Source organism: Caretta caretta, chromosome 5 (genome assembly GCF_965140235.1).
Source record: "Caretta caretta isolate rCarCar2 chromosome 5, rCarCar1.hap1, whole genome shotgun sequence".
NCBI classification, from domain to species: domain Eukaryota; kingdom Metazoa; phylum Chordata; order Testudines; family Cheloniidae; genus Caretta; species Caretta caretta.
Genome location: NC_134210.1, coordinates 134,521,371 through 134,538,136, shown reverse-complemented (window position 1 = coordinate 134,538,136; position 16,766 = coordinate 134,521,371). Strand labels below are relative to the sequence as shown.

Here is a 16,766-nt window from a genome sequence, read left to right as displayed (position 1 = left end):
AGAATCTTCACTAGCAGGAACATTCCTGTGAGAATAAGGCCATGTTCCTCCAAACATGAAGAGTGTTGTGTGGTCTTTTACATTCATAGTGACTAATTTAGGATTTTCTATAGTGCCATCACTACAACATGTATAGTCAGCCCTCCCTTAAGGTACTTCACCTTAAATCTCATACCAACTGCAAGATAACACTTTTCATGTTCTGTAGGTAGGAACAAACCCTTTGGTTTCTCTCATTTTAGAAATTCACTGCTCTTTTGGCTATGGAATGTATATATCTAAAAATAGTTTCACAGTTATAGGGATGGGAGAAGGACAATGAGAACGAGAACCAAACTTATGGAATTAAATGAGTGCCTTTTCATTTACTTCAGTGGTCACTGAATCAGGCCCATACCATTGATCAGACAGTAGATGGATTTTCCTTGTTTTTTACTGAGTTTCAGTGTAACCTTAAACACATCTGAAATTAGGGTTCCAAAGTTCATCCCACAAAAGTGCTGTTTCAAAGAAAGACACAGATGTTTGTAGCCTTTCAGAAACTGAGCAAGACACACTGGCAACCAAAACTCTGGAACCACACCACCTAAAATGTTGAACGTACACTACCATTTAAAAAAATTGGAAATGATCAAGAAAATGTTTTTAAAACCTTCTAGCAGCTAGCATCACCAAGTTCTACTCCAACAACTACCGTCTCCAAGTATTTCTACTTTTGTGTGTATTATTTTCTACGACCGCCAATATTGCTTTCTTGAGCTCTTCAAAATATTCTGAACACAGTACAAAGCACTTTACTCACACCTCTCTACTGACCCATGCTTCCAAACTGTATATTGTAGTTCCTTTAAATGCTGCAATGTTTTAGGATTCCAGTTTGCACTTTTGAAGAACTGCATAAACTCTGCAACCAATCTGCAAAGGTTGGTGGGGAGAGGGTGATGGGGCACAGAATCATAGACTATCAGGGTTGAAAGGGACCTCAGGAGGTCATCTAGTCCAACCCCCTGCTCAAAGCAGGACCAATCCCCAATTTTTGCTCCAAATCCGTAAATGGCCCCCTCAAGGATTGAACTCACAACCCTGGGTTTAGCAGGACAATGCTCAAACCACTGAGCTATCCATCCTTTTTTTAAGGCTATCCTCAACTATTCCATATTAAAAGGTAAAAAGAAATAAGCTTTGAAGAAATATGCCATCATATTTTTTTAAGATCTTAGGTTTCCATAATGTCATTAAAAATAAACCAGAACACCAATGTTGCTAGACAGTTTCAGAAATAAGCATTTTTAAGACACAGGAAACATGAAAGTTGTTGGATGTTTTTAAGTCAGACAACATGAAGAAAAAGAGAAACCTCAATGAGAAACCAGATCCTTTATGGTACCTTAAGAACCTTCACCTTTCCAGCCTGCCCCAAGGCACCTCTGAAAGCTTTGTGGCATTGCAAACATGGAACCAAAGTAGTTGGCAACAGTGTTTCATTTAAATGTATAATGTATCTAAAAGAAGGAATGTTGATGAGCCTCAGAAATGAAAATGCTCAATACAGGCTACCAACATTCCCTTATGGTAATGACTGACATTTCATGGTGTTCTGCAGAAGAACCTGAGCAGAACCTGAGCAGCCTCAAGCAATAGACACTTACCTCCAAATACTTAAGAAAAATTAGGTTTTTGGCCAACTGAATCAACATCTCAAATCCCATGAAGTTCAACCAGAAGAAAAATCTAAAAGGTTGACTTCAACATGAAAATTAGAGAGAAAAAACCTCAGGAAGTGTTTCTCTGTGTGGATGAGAGCCTAAGAAATTTCTTCCATTTCCTTATAGAATGAAGTCACAGAGAAGAACCATCAAAAATGTTGCACACTGAAAAACTGAAGAACCCTTAAGGGAAAAAATAAACTATGATTAAGCCAGCCACTGCCAGCAAAGCTTCAAAAAATGGAGAGACATCCATAATGAGCACTTCCCATCTCAGCTTTGTCTACTGGGAGCCTGCTCTCTGTCTCTCTCCTCCATTTTCTGGTGGAGCTACAGAACATGACATGGCTTACCTGACTCAGATCACAGCTCTCTGCCAAACTAGTCACTTCCTCTTAGACATGCAAGCCGCTTCATGAGACAAACAGACACACACGAAAAGCAGCAGCAGAAAGCCCCCAAACTTGAAGGTCTTTCCAGTTGCTGACATTAAAACAAATGAAACTTTTGTTTTGTTTTGTTTAAAAAGGAAGAGAGGAGGGAGGGACCCTATCATATCTCATCTACAGGGAGCTTCAGGAGGATCTCACTCTGTGTAGGGTAGAAACTACAATGCTAAGAAGAAAAGAAAGGTTACTCCAGGAGACATAAAAAGCTTGGAGACTGTGTCTGCATGGGGGGAGGGGGCGAGCTTTGTGTGGTGGAGTCTGGACTGGAACCAAAGCAGACAGCTTGCAAATGGAGGACAGGGAGATAAAGGAAGGGAGAGGGAGAGGAGGGAAAGCTGCTGGGGGGGACGCTCTTTCTTCCCTGTGTGGCTGGAAGACAGAGACACTCGGGGCACTGAGCAAGAAGTGAGGGTCTTTCCTCCTCCTTTCTCTCTCTCCCTCTCAGAGGAGAGCAGGAGCGTGTGTAATGGCTTCTCCTCTCCAGCTAACGCTGTCCTCCTCCAAGCAACCCCCTTCAGAAACCACCAGCCCCCGCGGAGACCCAGCCGGAGACCCCCACATCCCAACTTCAGGAGAGGCGGAGGGAAGGGGGGGCGAGGAGGCAAATACCTGGGCGAGGGACCAGCGTTGCACCAGGGGAGGAGGAAGAGGAGAGAAGGAAGGAGAGAAAGAAAAAGAAAGAGGTCACCCGATTGCCTGGGTCGTGCCAGCACGGAGCGTTTCTCTCCTCTGTGTCTCTCCCGTCTCTGATCCAAGTCCACACACCCAGGCACCATCCACTCCTAACACAGACACACATCCATCCATCCCCCCCAGCTCTGCTGATCTCTCACTTATCGCCCCATATCCCCCCCCCTTAATGCAACAACAACAACAAAAAATTAATTAACCGCCTTCCTCCTCCCACCACCACCAGCACCTCCTCCTCCTCCTTCTCCTCCTCCATGCAAGAGAGACTTCTCTCTCTCTCTCTCTCTCTTTCAAACAAAACACCCCCCCTTTTTTCTTTTCCTCCTCGCCTTCCTCGAATGAATGGATTTCAGAGGAAGAAGGGGTGGTAGAAAGAAAGAAAGAAAGAAAAATACGGGGCGCGAGAGAGAGATGATCTCTCCAAAGCCAAACCGGAGATGGATTTTAATTGCAAGAACTTACAGTAGCGTCCCGAAGCTGCCGCTGCTTTCTTCTTCTCCTCCTCCTCTCCGTCTAGCTCTTCTTCTTGCGCTTGTTGTGGAAGTTGTTATGTGAGTCTCATGTGCTCCTTGCCAGGTCTCAGCAATGGAGGATCGCCATCTTTCCCTGCTTTTTCCCCCCTCTCCTTCGCTGGCTTGCTGCTGCAGCTGCAGATGACCTGAGATATCCGTCTCTCTCTCCCTCTCTCTCTCTCACCCTCTGTGTCTCTCTCTGAATAATGAGCAACCAGAGGGAGAGAGAGAAAGAAGACAATCTCCTCTCCTACCACACAAAACGCAAGAGCACCAGGGGGTGCACGAAGCCTTTCTAACAACAACAACAACGTGGAGGGGAAGAGGAGGAAAAAAAGAGAAGGAGAAAGAGAGAGGAGGAAAAGGCAAGAAGAGGGGGGACAGGGAGGGAGGAGAGAGGGAAAGAAAGAGATGGAGGAGGAGGAGGAGGAGAAGATGATGCTGATAGAGGAGGTGGTGAAGATGGAGGAGATTAAGAGGAGGGAAGGTGGTTACAAAGTTAAGGTTTGGGACATGGAGTCACTCAGAGGCCAGCGCGAGGACGTGGAGGGGGGAGAAGCGATCTAAAGAGCTTCCCATTCCAAGCTGTTGCCTTCACACCGCCTCCTGCACCGAAGCGCTCATTAGCCCTGGCGAAGCTGAGACAGCCCGCTCGGATGGATCTCGCCTGCTGGGTCATAGCTTTCTACCAGCCATGGCAAAAACCGGTTCCTGCATGCAGATGTGCCCCTAAGCTGATTCCCTCAGACACATCCATCTCGAGGCTAATCTTCCCTGAGCGGGGTAAAGAACATAATGGGGCTGGAGGTTGCAAAGTATAAAACCAGATTCACCACGTGGTTGGTTTTTAATCTCCCTTCCAGCCTGCATTTGATGGGGAGGAAAGGGACTCGGATTGTCCATTGCTGGCACGTATTTTGAAGTCTTCTCCCGGACATAAAGACTCTGCCATTGCTAGGTTTTCATTACTCATAAGCGTGTAGGAAAAAGAGAGCTTGTAACACCGAGCACCAACATTACTTTCTAGATCTGTGAAATGTTCTGGCCGGGGCGGGGGGAGGAAATCCCCTACTTAAAATAACTTTTACACCTTCCAGCCCCAACTTGTCTGTAGCTGAACATTTTAAACCTTGGAAAGTAACAATCAAGGCTCATAATGATCAGGTGTCATGATGTTGAAGGCAAGAAAGCAAAGATGGAGTTGTTATACCCTGAATTTTTGTTTAGTGTAATTTTCCAAAAATCGTTCTGAGCCACCTCTTTTGCAAATGATTCCCTCCCCCGTTTCCATTCTAGATCACCCCCCGGGCGGGAATCTGGGACTGGGAGGGGTCCGGTCTCCAAACATCAATACATTGTAGGGATGCCGAAGCAATCTAAGGGCAAGGGCATGACTGTATTCATCACGGGCACTTCTCTTGTCCTCCAGCTGTGCTGCACTTTATATGGCTAGGAGAGGAAGCAGAACTTTAATTAAAGGTTCTTTTGATCGGGCTTTAGTTTGGGCGAACAGGAAGAGCCCTTTTGTGGTGTGAGGGCGGGACGGAGAGGATCTTCTTAAAGGTGCCAGGGTTTTATTAGAGATACGGAGGTGGTTTATTACAGCTCTGTTCTCTTTAAAATCCCAACTCAACAGCTACAGACCAAGCGAGGAAGGGAGACAGATGCTAATCAGATCATGCCATGTAACCATCAGCTATTAAAACAATGGAGCGTCTCATTCATCCCTCACATCGCTCTCGGTTAAAGCAAAAACCAGAGTGCTCCCATTAACTCGTCCTCCCACGAAGGCGAGCATCCCCGGCCAGGGCGGTAGAAAGGGGAGGAAGGAGGGTGGCTGGGGCACCGTGGGGCGCGGGGGGGGGGGGTTCTGGGGAAGCCTGGGAACTCCCACGGACTCTGGGGGTTTCACGCAGACACATGGAGCAGCCTCGGGAGCGGATAAAAGAGCAGGAGGGAAGGGAGGGACGGGCTTTCCGGCGGCCAGGGCGTGCCTGTGTCTGGCAGCAGGTCTCTGTAAATCATCCCTCGGCTTGAAGAGGGCGCCGGGACGGTTACAGGATCTTTGACGTCCCCTCGGCGGCGGAGGGGAGACTTTACCTCTTTGTCTTTAACGTGATGGAAAGAAAAGACAAGAAAACCCGCGACGCCTCTGTCAGGCTAGGCTCCGGGGAAATGACCCCCAGTGCACCGGGATGGAGGCTCAACATCAAGCCTGGGACAAGAATCGCCAGCGAGGTAGTTTCTTTCTTGCCCCTCTTTCTGCCCCCCTCCCCCCGAAAAATCTCAATCGTTGAACTGATGTAGCCTCTCGGTCCGAGACTCCAGTCAATCGCCAGGGCAGAGGGCTGCCGTCCTGTTCTGGGGGCCTCTCTCCCACAAAGAGCTCGGTTACTGACTGTAAGACACGGGGAAGATGCAGCTGTTTCCCCCTCAGGTCCTTCAGAGGACTGAAAGGGGGAAGTGTTCCCTAAAATATCCCCTCTCAAATAAATGAATGAGCCACCCATCCGTTCCCCTTTAACACAAGAGATGACACGTGCACTAACGGAAGTCAAGTTTAGCAGAAGGTTTCTTGAGGTGGAAGTTTGGGCACGGATATAAAAACCCTCCTGCTTCAAGGCACAAACTAAACCCCGACTAACGGGGATTAGGAAGACATTGTTCCTGTGGACAGGTTAATCCATAACTTCCTTCTGCAGGTTTCTTCCATCTTTCTTTGAAGCAACTGGTGCTGGTCACTCTTGGAGAGAGACTCCTGGACTAGATGGACCCACTGGTCTGGTTCTGTATGACAATTTCTATGTTCCTGAAAACAATGAATCATGAAAAATAGAAATCTGGAGGAATTTTATAAAAATCTGAAGGTACTGTCATGCCCCCAAACTTTTAGATATCTACAGATATCTGTGTTTCTATTATCTGTTCTGCTTAGCCCTATTACACAAATATTGACCGTTCAAGTGAGCTCTCCGCACTGCTGCAGTATAGGAAATATACACAATTCCACAAACTGCAATCAGGAGACCCAAGATTTTAGCTTATGGGGCAGCAGTTCACATACAGAAGGAAAATGGCAAGTTCATCAACTATCCAAATACAAAAAAAAAAAAAAAAAAAGGAGGACTTGTGGCACCTTAAAGACTAACCAACTTATTTGAGCATAAGCCATGGCATCCGATGAATTGAGCTGTAGCTCACGAAAGTTTGTGCTCAAATAAATGGGTTAGTCTCTAAGGTGCCACAAGTCCTCCTTTTCTTTTTGCGGATACAGACTAACAGGGCTGCTACTCTGAAACCTTTCCAAATACAGTAAACGAAAGTGTGTTTGACTGTCCAAACTTACAGTCCTCTTCTTAGGAATGTAAAAGGGATGAAGTGTCAAGATGTGACAGGTGGGTCCATCCACCCGAGGTGACCATATAAACGGAGTGTCTCAGGTATGGTGATCAGCAATAAAAAGGTTAACTGTGTTGACACCTAAGTGATCCTAATTAGCCTCTCAAATTATCAGCCCATTAAGAGGAAGGAGGAAAGTTTGCACTTCTCTTGGTGCTGGCATTTCGGTCTCTGATGACTCACCAAGACAACAATGCTTTTGTTTACATTCTGAAGGTTACCTTCACAACCAGAGGGCCTAGAAGCATAATTTTTAAAAATGAAAGCATTGAATCTGTAGGAAACCAGCAAAATCTATTACAGGAACCTAAATCCTCTGTAGCTGTGCATCACTGTAGCTCAGGAAAGCTTATGCTCAAATAAATTTGTTAGTCTCTAAGGTGCCACAAGTCCTCCTTTTCTTTTTGTGAATACAGACTAACATGGTTGCTACCCTGAATCCTGTCATATTTTTTGTTGCCCCATCATTCCACATAGGAGCTCAGACCTCATTCAGTTTTTGTTTGTTTTTAAAATGGAAATCTTGTTTCACCAGAATGGTTACAATCTAACACTACAGCATTATTCTTGTTCCTCTTGAAGCCAGTGGAAGTTTTCCTGTGGACTATGATGGGAATAGGGTCAGGTCCGATTAAAATAATAAACTTTTCATTTTTGGTATAAAGGAATAATGAGAACGAGAAAGACCTGGCCAAGGTAGGTGGCTAAGAAGCACAACACCAGATGAAATTCAAGGTAATGCACATTGTCCTTCCAGTTTTCAACCACTCATGCACGTTGATGGGTTCTAAATTAATTGTAACGGCTCATGAGAACCAGTGAACAACAACAAAAGTGCAAATAAGATGTATGGGGATATTAAGAAAGGGGTAAAGGATGATATTGGAAACACACATATATAAATCAACAATACACTATCACCTTCAATGCTATGTTTATTGGTTAGTCTCTAAGGTGCTACAAGTACTCCTTTTTCTTTTTGCGAATACAGACTAACACGGCTGTTACTCTGAAACCTGTTTATTTCTGGTTACCCCATCTCAACACTATTGGAGCAGAAATGGGAGAAGTCAAGGAAAGGACCAAAAAAAAGTATTTAGAATCTTGCAAAAACTTTCATAGTGAAGAGAGCTTAAAATGTTTAGGACTATTACATTTGGAAGAGTTGAATAATGAATGGTGACTGTCAATCAAGTGCTTCTATTTTCCTCTCTCATAATAGGAAGGAAAGGGGCATTAAGTTAGAAGACAACACATATAAAACTGAGAAAAGGGCATTTTAAAAGCTAGCACATATTCAGTCTGTGGAACTCACTGCCACAAGATATGATCAATGCAAAGAGTTTGGTTGAATTTTAAAAAGGATTAGACATTTACAGAAATGTCAGTAGTTTCATTAATAGGATAAAATAAACATTCATGCTTTGGGACACAGATCAACCAATAACTGCCTCTCCCAAGGCCTTTTATGGCATAGGTGTCTATATGAGATGTTTTACATTTTCCTCTAAAATGTCTGGTGCTGGCTACTGTTGTAGACAGGATAGAGTGGGATTAGTGATCTATTTAAGTAAGGTAATACACATGTAAAACTACAGTAACATACCAATATGACCCACTCATCTTGCTATGCAGTAGGAGCAAAACAAGTATTAGGATGTTCCATTAGTCTGCTTGGTACTCCACACCCAGGAACTTAATAGAAGAGACAAATCTACAGATGAAAGCACAGAGGCATCTGGGAGCACAGAGGCATTCCAAAAACCTTCTAAACAAGTAACAGGAGGGAACTGAGTGGAACACAAAAAAGGAATATTGCCACTATTTCTGAATCAATAGTAATGTATCCCAGTCAAGAAAGTGGAATGACATTTTAGAATCTGTAATTCCAGAAATATCATACTTCCCTTGACCAAGGAGGTGGTTACTATCAGTATTATCACCTGTAACCCTACCTGTGCTGTGATGAAGAGAAGAAATACATACCCCTTTTTACTTTATAACTGTCAGAAAAAGGCTTCAGTTGCTAGAAGGGCCTCATGTTTTGATATCAGTGTAATTCTGCTGATTTCATAGATTCATAGATTTTAAGGACAGAAGGGACCATGTTGATCACCTAGTCTGACCACCTGTATAACACAGGCCACAGGAATTCACAGAATAATTTTCACATCAAGCCCAACATTTCACTGTTAAAATAATGTGCTTAGTTATGCCAGTCCTCTGCTGAAGAGTTAAATCATTTGGTTGCTCAGGGCTCGTCTACACTTACAGTGCTGCAGCTGCACCGATGTAGCACTTAGTCAAGATGCTACCTACACCAATGGGAGAATGTCTCCTGTTGGTGTAGGTACTCCACCTCCCTGAGAGGCAGTAGCTATGATGATTGGAGAAGCTCTCCTGTTGATGTAGCACTTTCTACACCGGGGGTTATATAAGTATAACTATGTTGCTCATAGGTGTGGCTTTTCCATGTAGTTATTCAGACATACATTGTTAGTGTAGACCAAGTCATGGTTGGACATCCATGAAATTATTCCTTTCTGGATTTGATGTAGGAAGTAGTTCTGAAATGAGTTCCCCTAATTAGTACTTTTCACCTGTAGAGCGGATGATGCCCCTTTTCACAAGCTAAGTAAGAATAAATTTGATAGGAGTGCCAGGAAACTTTTATATACACTTTTCTCTTTAAGGGTCCTTTTATCCTACACCACAGAGGCTTCCAATGCCTTAATCTGATGTCTACATTTCAGGGACTATAGTGGCATAGCTACGGTGCTGTAGCTATGCTGTCATAACCCTGTAGTGTATATGCAGCCTACAGCGATGGAAGGTGTTTTTCCTTTGCTGTAGAAACACCACCTCCTTGAGTGATGGTAGCTAGGGTGATGGAAGCATTCTTCCATAGACCTAGCTGCTTCTACACCAAGAGTTAGGTCACCATAATCACTGTGCCCAGGGGCATAAAAATATTTCACACCCCTGATTGTCATAGCTATGTTGACCTAGTTACTGTAGACCAGGCCTAACAAACTAGCCTCTCAATTTTTCCACTGAGGACCTGACTAACATTCTCCTTCTCTTGAATATCACATTCTGCAGGTATTAAGAGAGATTCACTCTCATTTCTGAGAAGATTAGAATATACTGTTCTTTTACCCAGGTAAAGAACTTACTTCTTTAATGTCCAGAGATTAAAGAACTTGGAAGACTGGTTGGAAAGAAGCAGGGAGACTCCACCCACCTGTGTGAGAAACAGGGACACCTACCCACTGGATTTTCTTTGTCTTCAAGTAAAAACTTGTGTAAATAATCCAGAATTCTCACTCCTGAGAGAGCTACAGAAGTTTTTGAGAAACCTTAGTTCTTTTAACATTGTTTTTGGAAGGTATCAGATATAATTGCTGCAAGCATGCTGAGTAGTTATAAGATTCATGAAGGGTTATTATTTACAGAGGCACCCCAGCGTGTGCTAGATACTTTACAGACATCTAGAATGATATGCTCTTTGGGGCATGAGGAATGTTGTAAAGAAAACTTGTTGGGAGGGAATGGTATTGGATTGGCATTTGATGTCAGCTCACTATCCGAAGAGTGTACAGATCACTAGTGCAGGCCAGAAAGTAGGGTTTTCCTCCCTCTGCAGTAAATTTTCAGTTTTTCAACAAAATCACAGTTTTACTTGAAAATCAGACACTTTCCATGAAAATGTTAATTTGGTCAAAAACCCAATATTCCATCAAAACCCAGAAAAATTTTGACCAATCCACTCATTTTGACTCAGTTCTGAAAACTTCCTTGTCTTGTGCCTAGTTAGTGTATACCACAGAACTGATCCAGGAGCATCTTATTTGGTGAAACAAAAGCACAGAGCTTTCTCATTCACTGGTTGAGTTTTAGGTGGCCACTGTGTTATCCCGAGCCATGTTCCTAAAGTTGACATTTGTGACAGACATGACAATATCCTGCAATCTGCAGGACAAATCTTATTGAATTAAGTTAAACCTGCATGTATTGCCATGGGGAAGGGGGATGTTAGCCCCTCCAGGAGCTAAGAACAATGGGAGGTAGCTAGGCACATTCACTCAGGTTGTAACAGCTCCAGAGAGCTACCGCTTCTGAGGAGACTCGCTTATACTACTTCCGACTGGATTCTCCAGGGAGGGGAGCAACAGACAAAGAAAGGGTTTTGGTTAAATAGCCTGAGTTAAAACTGACTTGGTGTCTTCTTTGTAAACCAGCAAACAGACAGGACCTGTGGTCCAAGAAGGAGGGTGAAAATCCTTAGGGAAGGGTTGATAGGTCTTTCACCTATTGAGGTCCCTGAAGACTTGGGAACTAGTTCAGTGATGAAGCAGTGATGAACACATTACCACAGCAAAAACCTCTGTGTGGGGTTTGAAGGACTAGTCACCAACCAGAGCCCTTCTTGGAGCGAGGGGTGATCTCTGATAAGCTTATTAGCATGCATGTAGGTTCTTTTATTGTTTTGAATATGTTTTCTCTGTAATGCTTTCACCTTAAGAATAAATGTGCTTGCTTAGAAAGAACTGTGTAGTAATTTATAACTGTTGGCAATTACACTGTGTACTGTCACTGAGGAAAGAAGAGAAGCAGACCTGCTTGGGCAGGGTGTCTTTTAGGGAAAAACACAGTATATTCAGGCAGCTGTTCAGCCTAAAAATACCCCAATCAGAAGGGACTGAGATGCATATCTCCACCCAATAGAGGCAATGGCTGGGGAGCCAGGAGCACAGAGTAGGCACTCTTGCTGGACTGAGGGGGAGAATACAGGTGCAGATGCCCTGTACTATGACAATTTCTTTCCCAGGCAACATCTCCTGATGTCTGGGTAAACTAGAAGGCCAGACTGTTAATATTATTTGTATCACCATTGCACCTAGTAGCACCAGTCATGGACCAGGACCCCACTGTGCTAGGCGCTGTACAAACACAGAACAAAAAAAGGTCCCTGCCCCAAATAGCTTACAATCTAAGCACAAAACAAAAGAATAGATGACTCAGACAGATAGATGGGATAGTAAAAGGACAGAATATGAGAAAATATTGGTCAGCATGGTAGGCACTTCTCCCTCTCCAGAAGTGATCAAAAAACCCAAGGACAGAAAACTCTGGATTTAGAGCCCAATCCTACTCATGCTAGAATCAATGGAAAGATTCCCTTTGGCCTTAGTGGGAACTGGACTGGGACCTAACTGAAAGCTGGGCTCTTTCTTGACAAGGCAGTAATCACTAGTTGCCCAAGATCTTTATATAAGTAATTTCCACAAGGTACCCTACCTTTCTTGTGTTCTCTTTTAATGACCAACTTGATTTTTTTAAAAGATAGTTGGAAAGATGCTTCTCTAACCACCAGTTACCGTGAGCTTTTAATTAAACCTTGCAAAGCATTTTGTACATATCCCACAGAATATCTTTCATCTAAGGATTTCAAAATAATTATTATGCAATTCAGTCTTTCAAACCCAGCTAGATTTACTCACATTTCAGTAAAATATACCTTTCTGAAGGGTTTTAGATGGTGTCAGAAAGATTGAAATTGTGGTCACTCCTTAAAGCATCTGACCTTCTGGACCATGATATCAGCTGTCAATTTCTTGCTGAACATTCCATTATCTTTGCAGTATATCTCAACACTATATTACACTTGCTAGCAGGAGGACTCAGAGAGAGTTTGATTTTGCCATTTGGTATGGATAAATACTGAGTGATTTGTGAAATAATTCAGTTTCTGAAATGGTTGGATTTTATGGTGCAGTCTATGTTGTCTGGCCATATTTAGTAGTCAATATCCCAAAGACATTTATCCTGAAATTAAAAAGGCAGTTTTTACTGAGAATTTTATAACTTGCATGTAATTCAATACAGTGTTATCTTTGCTTGCCTTTCCATGCAGAACATAGGAAAAGCAATGCACAGTGTTCTCTCTCTCTCTCTCTCTCCCCCTCTTAATTTCTGATCTGGATGCTGCATGTGCACCTCCCTCAAACAATCAGAGCTCTGACTTTTTGGTATTTCCCTTTTCTTTTAGTGTATCTGACCATATGCTATTCAAATCTCACATTTTATTCTCAAAAAAAGAAAAGGAGGACTTGTGGCACCTTAGAGACTAACAAATTTATTTGAGCATAAGCTTTCATGAGCTACAGTTTAGTGAGTTGCATCCGATGAAGTGAGCTGTAGCTCACGAAAGCTTATGCTCAAATAAATTTGTTAGTCTCTAGGGTGCCACAAGTCCTCCTTTTCTTTTTGCGAATACAGACTAACATGGCTGCTACTCTGAAACCTGACATTTTATTCTGTTAACCTTATTCTATCTATATAATATACTGCTTCAGATAGATTTGAGATCCACTCCCTATCTAATATTGCTGTCATTAGAGATATTTTTGGGTTTTATAATTATTAGTAAAATGAGCAAGGCCCACTTTGGCTTCGCACCTGATAATATTGAATAAACTGTTGGGATATATAGGGTTTAAGAATATTTTTATTTATACATATGTGGTTATGATTTTATCCCAAATTTCAGTTGTTTTGGGGCAACTTCAATAGATGTGTTCTGTCTCCTCTCGTCTTTGAAACATTTCCAGCATAGATTATCACACATCCCCTAACTCTCTGCAGCTGTACTGGGAACCAGTACATTTTATTACCTATTTTTGAACTGCTTCAACCAATGGGTCACATTTCCTAGTAGTCATGTTATTTCTTCCCTAGCTTTTGATGTAGTCCTTAGTGCAACTCAGCTCCAGTTCATTTCCCCTTGTAAGTGTAAAGATGCCCACATGAGAAAACTGCACATTCTAAAGGGGTGTGTGAGGGGAGTCTTGTTTTTCTAACAATGAGGCTTGCTCAAGGTTCACAAGTTCAGCCTCCAAGACTTTTTGGTGGGGGTGGGCCATTTATTTATTTATTTATTGTGGGGGGTTTGTTTTGTTTGTTTACCTAAATACATTTATAAACATTGCTTAAGGCAATTCTCTCTCAGCCCTATTTTTAGCCCTAGTTGTAAAAAGTCTCAAATTTATGACCAACACAAGTCCAAGATCTCTCACATCCATGTTTTTATCCATTTATCTGTATTAATGATTGCATCCCTATTACATTACTTCCAGTGTAAATTTTTCCATTCTAATTCACCACATTATCAGCCACAACCTCAGCTTGGTGTAAATTGGCTAGATCCATTGACATCAAGGGATACACCACCATTTAAAACCAGATGGTCTGACTCATTATTCTAACCGAGTTAATGAGTCTTTTCTAGCTATTTCAGATAGAAGGCTTTTGTTTCTCTTTTTGTTTGTAGATATTTATGCATTGAAGTTACACATACCTCCTTCACTGAAGTTTTCTTTACTCTATTTTTAAAGTCAATTAAAGTTCTTTTTCTCTTACCTAGTCTGCTCTTTTCTTAGCGTATTCAATTGTCTAAAGCCATTCTTGTTTTCTTACTTTTTAAACGATAGTCTACTACTGAGTTTCTCTCCACATTTAGTTATTTTCATCTACCACATTTCAAAGCTTTCTTCTATAGTATCCTATTCCTAGCATCTCTATACTGTGCACAAAGCAGAAACTGCGTTTCAAGTCCTATTCTTTACAGTTACCTGAAGTTTGCAGTGTTGTTGTATCTCTCAAGATAACTGTCCTATAGAAGTGGAACAAAAAGACACCATTCATAACGTTAGCACCATCACTGCATTCTTACTCATGAAATGTGGGCTAGCTAATAGCGAGACAGTCCCACAATCACATAAAGTACAGTGTATTTAAGAGGAGAGGAGCTACCATACGGTATCCAAGAACTACTTCACAATTTGAAACAGATATGTTCTAAAGCCTAGGCTTTCTGTACTGAAGTTTCCACAGAAGAGTCTCAATAGTTTTTGGTAACATCATCTCAATATCATTTCAAAACGCTTAATAGGTCCCATTGACACAAGAAGCTTGGAAATGGTGGCCCATCCCTTCACAATGTATTTACTGGAGAGGTGGCAGCTCAGGGTCAAATTCTGCCTTTAAATATTTATGCAAAACCATCAGTTATCTTCTGGAAGACTTTGGAGGGTGTTATAGTGGACAGAAAATTGGCCCTTAATGAGCCAGCATTTGCAATAAAGCCCATCCTATGGCTACTTTCCACTGCAGATAGTGTCTTTACTATCAAGACCTTTTATTGGATTCACATTGGCTTCTATGAAGATACACCAAGGCTTAATTTAGAGCAACATATCTATCCTTTTCTTTTTAGTTTGGTACATATACCTAATGTAAGTACCTTAGCTTCCAGGTGCTCCAACTTTCAGTGCTGCTACTGTACACTTTAATTAAACTTCCTCATCTTTTCCCAAGAGGTATCTGAATGAGTTTTCATGACACACAATGTGCTTCCACAGGACCATGTTGTAAATCCTCTGATATGTCACAAAAAGGTGTTTTACTGTAAGGTCCCAACCGCCTATGTAGGAGAAGTGTTTGCTCTTGAAACCTGCAGCAGGCACTACAGTGAGATGAGATTAGATATGGAACCTGCTCTAGGAATGGAGAGATGAGATAAGACTATCTTGGAGCCTTTTGATAGGGGAGTGATCTACACTACATCACCATGTGTGTGCAGTGAGAGAGGGTGGAATGCAAACATACAGTGGTGCCACCTGTCACCAGCTCTAGGACAGGCTGCCACTACAGTGTGAATGCTCTGACTGCATTAAAATTGGTTGGAGTTTTAGACGACGTGGTCTCACCTCATTCCTCAGATTCCCCTGATGTTACAATATTTTGGGTTAAAATGGGGGGGCGGGTTCCATTGCTGCCGCCCTCACTCACTAAGGAGAACAGTATTGTGAAGAGGAAGAGATCCCCACTCCAATGCTATGTTTTGGCAGTGATGGCTAAGTCCACAGTTTTAAGAACAACTTGGCTAGAACCGGACTCGGAAAGCCTAATTTTCTCAAGCTCAGAAGACAAAAATTGCCTCTGAAAAGGGTACAGTAGTAACTGCTGTTTGACCTTATCCCTGAGTAAAAACACCATGGAAAACCTTAGAGGAGCTTCAGATAATGGGTACTAAAGAGGATATGGTTCACGTCACAGGCGTTTGGCATGCAACCTAACCATGTCTGGTTTTTCCACTTTGAGTCAAAGGAAGACTACAGTACATGTTCTGAGTAGTGTGTCCCTGTTTATAGACACTAGATCCACACACATAGCAGAGTCCCCCTTCTCTGCCCTTCTCTCCCTGCCAGATTTGCCAGGATTTTGTCTCCTTCAGCTTCAGAGACAACGGGGACAACATGGCTACTTATGAGAGCTGGGTAGAGAAAGGGAATTCTGTTTCATGGAGTATTTCATTGGTTCAGAATTTGGTTTTGTTCTGATTTGGACCCTGGAAGTCCTGGTATCTTGGGCTGGCAAGGATCTGTGAGCCAGGACTCCCAGGCCTTCCTGGCTCTCTGTCAGCCTGCCAGGCGGGCTGCTGAGGAACTGGAGCCAGAGAGCCCTGCAAGCCTGGCCTGCTAAGGAGCTCATAGCCTGAAAGCTCAGACTCCCCAGCAGTCCACCAGGTGGGCTGTCGAGAAGCTCAGATGGTAAGCAGGCAGGAAACACACAGAACCGTGCCGGAGTTCCCTCAGAACTTAACCAAAAGAGAAATGTCTCTGCAAATCAGCAAATTCCACACAAAAAAGGTTCCACTGGAATTTTTCCTACCAACTCTACTGTTTATGTTACTCTCTGCCTTGTCACCAAGCCTTCCCATCACGACTTTCAGTGTGAACAACACTTACTGTTCTCTTACATCTATCAGTATGGATTCAGGCTTGATATGGGCATAAGTCTTTCCTCCTTGGATCCCAAAGGATCCATCTTTATTCCAAGATGGTGACCATTTCCCTTAAGCTCCCCTGTTTCTTTTCTTCTCCTACACCATATCACCCTGCTCCTCGTCCTTTGGCCTGTATGATTACAAAGAAACGCTTTGTTCA

At 42.8% G+C, this 16,766-nt stretch overlaps 1 protein-coding gene across 8 annotated transcripts in view; it reads right to left on the bottom strand.

Annotated features, from left to right (window-relative positions):
* Positions 1–4,123, bottom strand: part of ZNF462 (zinc finger protein 462) — a 108,053-nt gene extending 103,930 nt beyond the window's left edge. For 4 of the 8 annotated variants that reach the window (XM_048851927.2, XM_048851931.2, XM_048851928.2 and 1 more), the window contains exon 1: positions 2,765–2,979. In XM_048851927.2, coding sequence (XP_048707884.2) covers positions 2,765–2,954 — 190 coding nt within the window. In that variant the 5' untranslated portion in view covers positions 2,955–2,979. Of the gene's footprint in view, positions 1–2,059; positions 2,986–3,307 lie in introns of those variants that run through there. The other 4 variants (XM_048851932.2, XM_048851938.2, XM_048851936.2 and 1 more) reach the window with 4 other exon arrangements.
* Between the last annotated feature and the right edge of the window lie 12,643 nt (positions 4,124–16,766).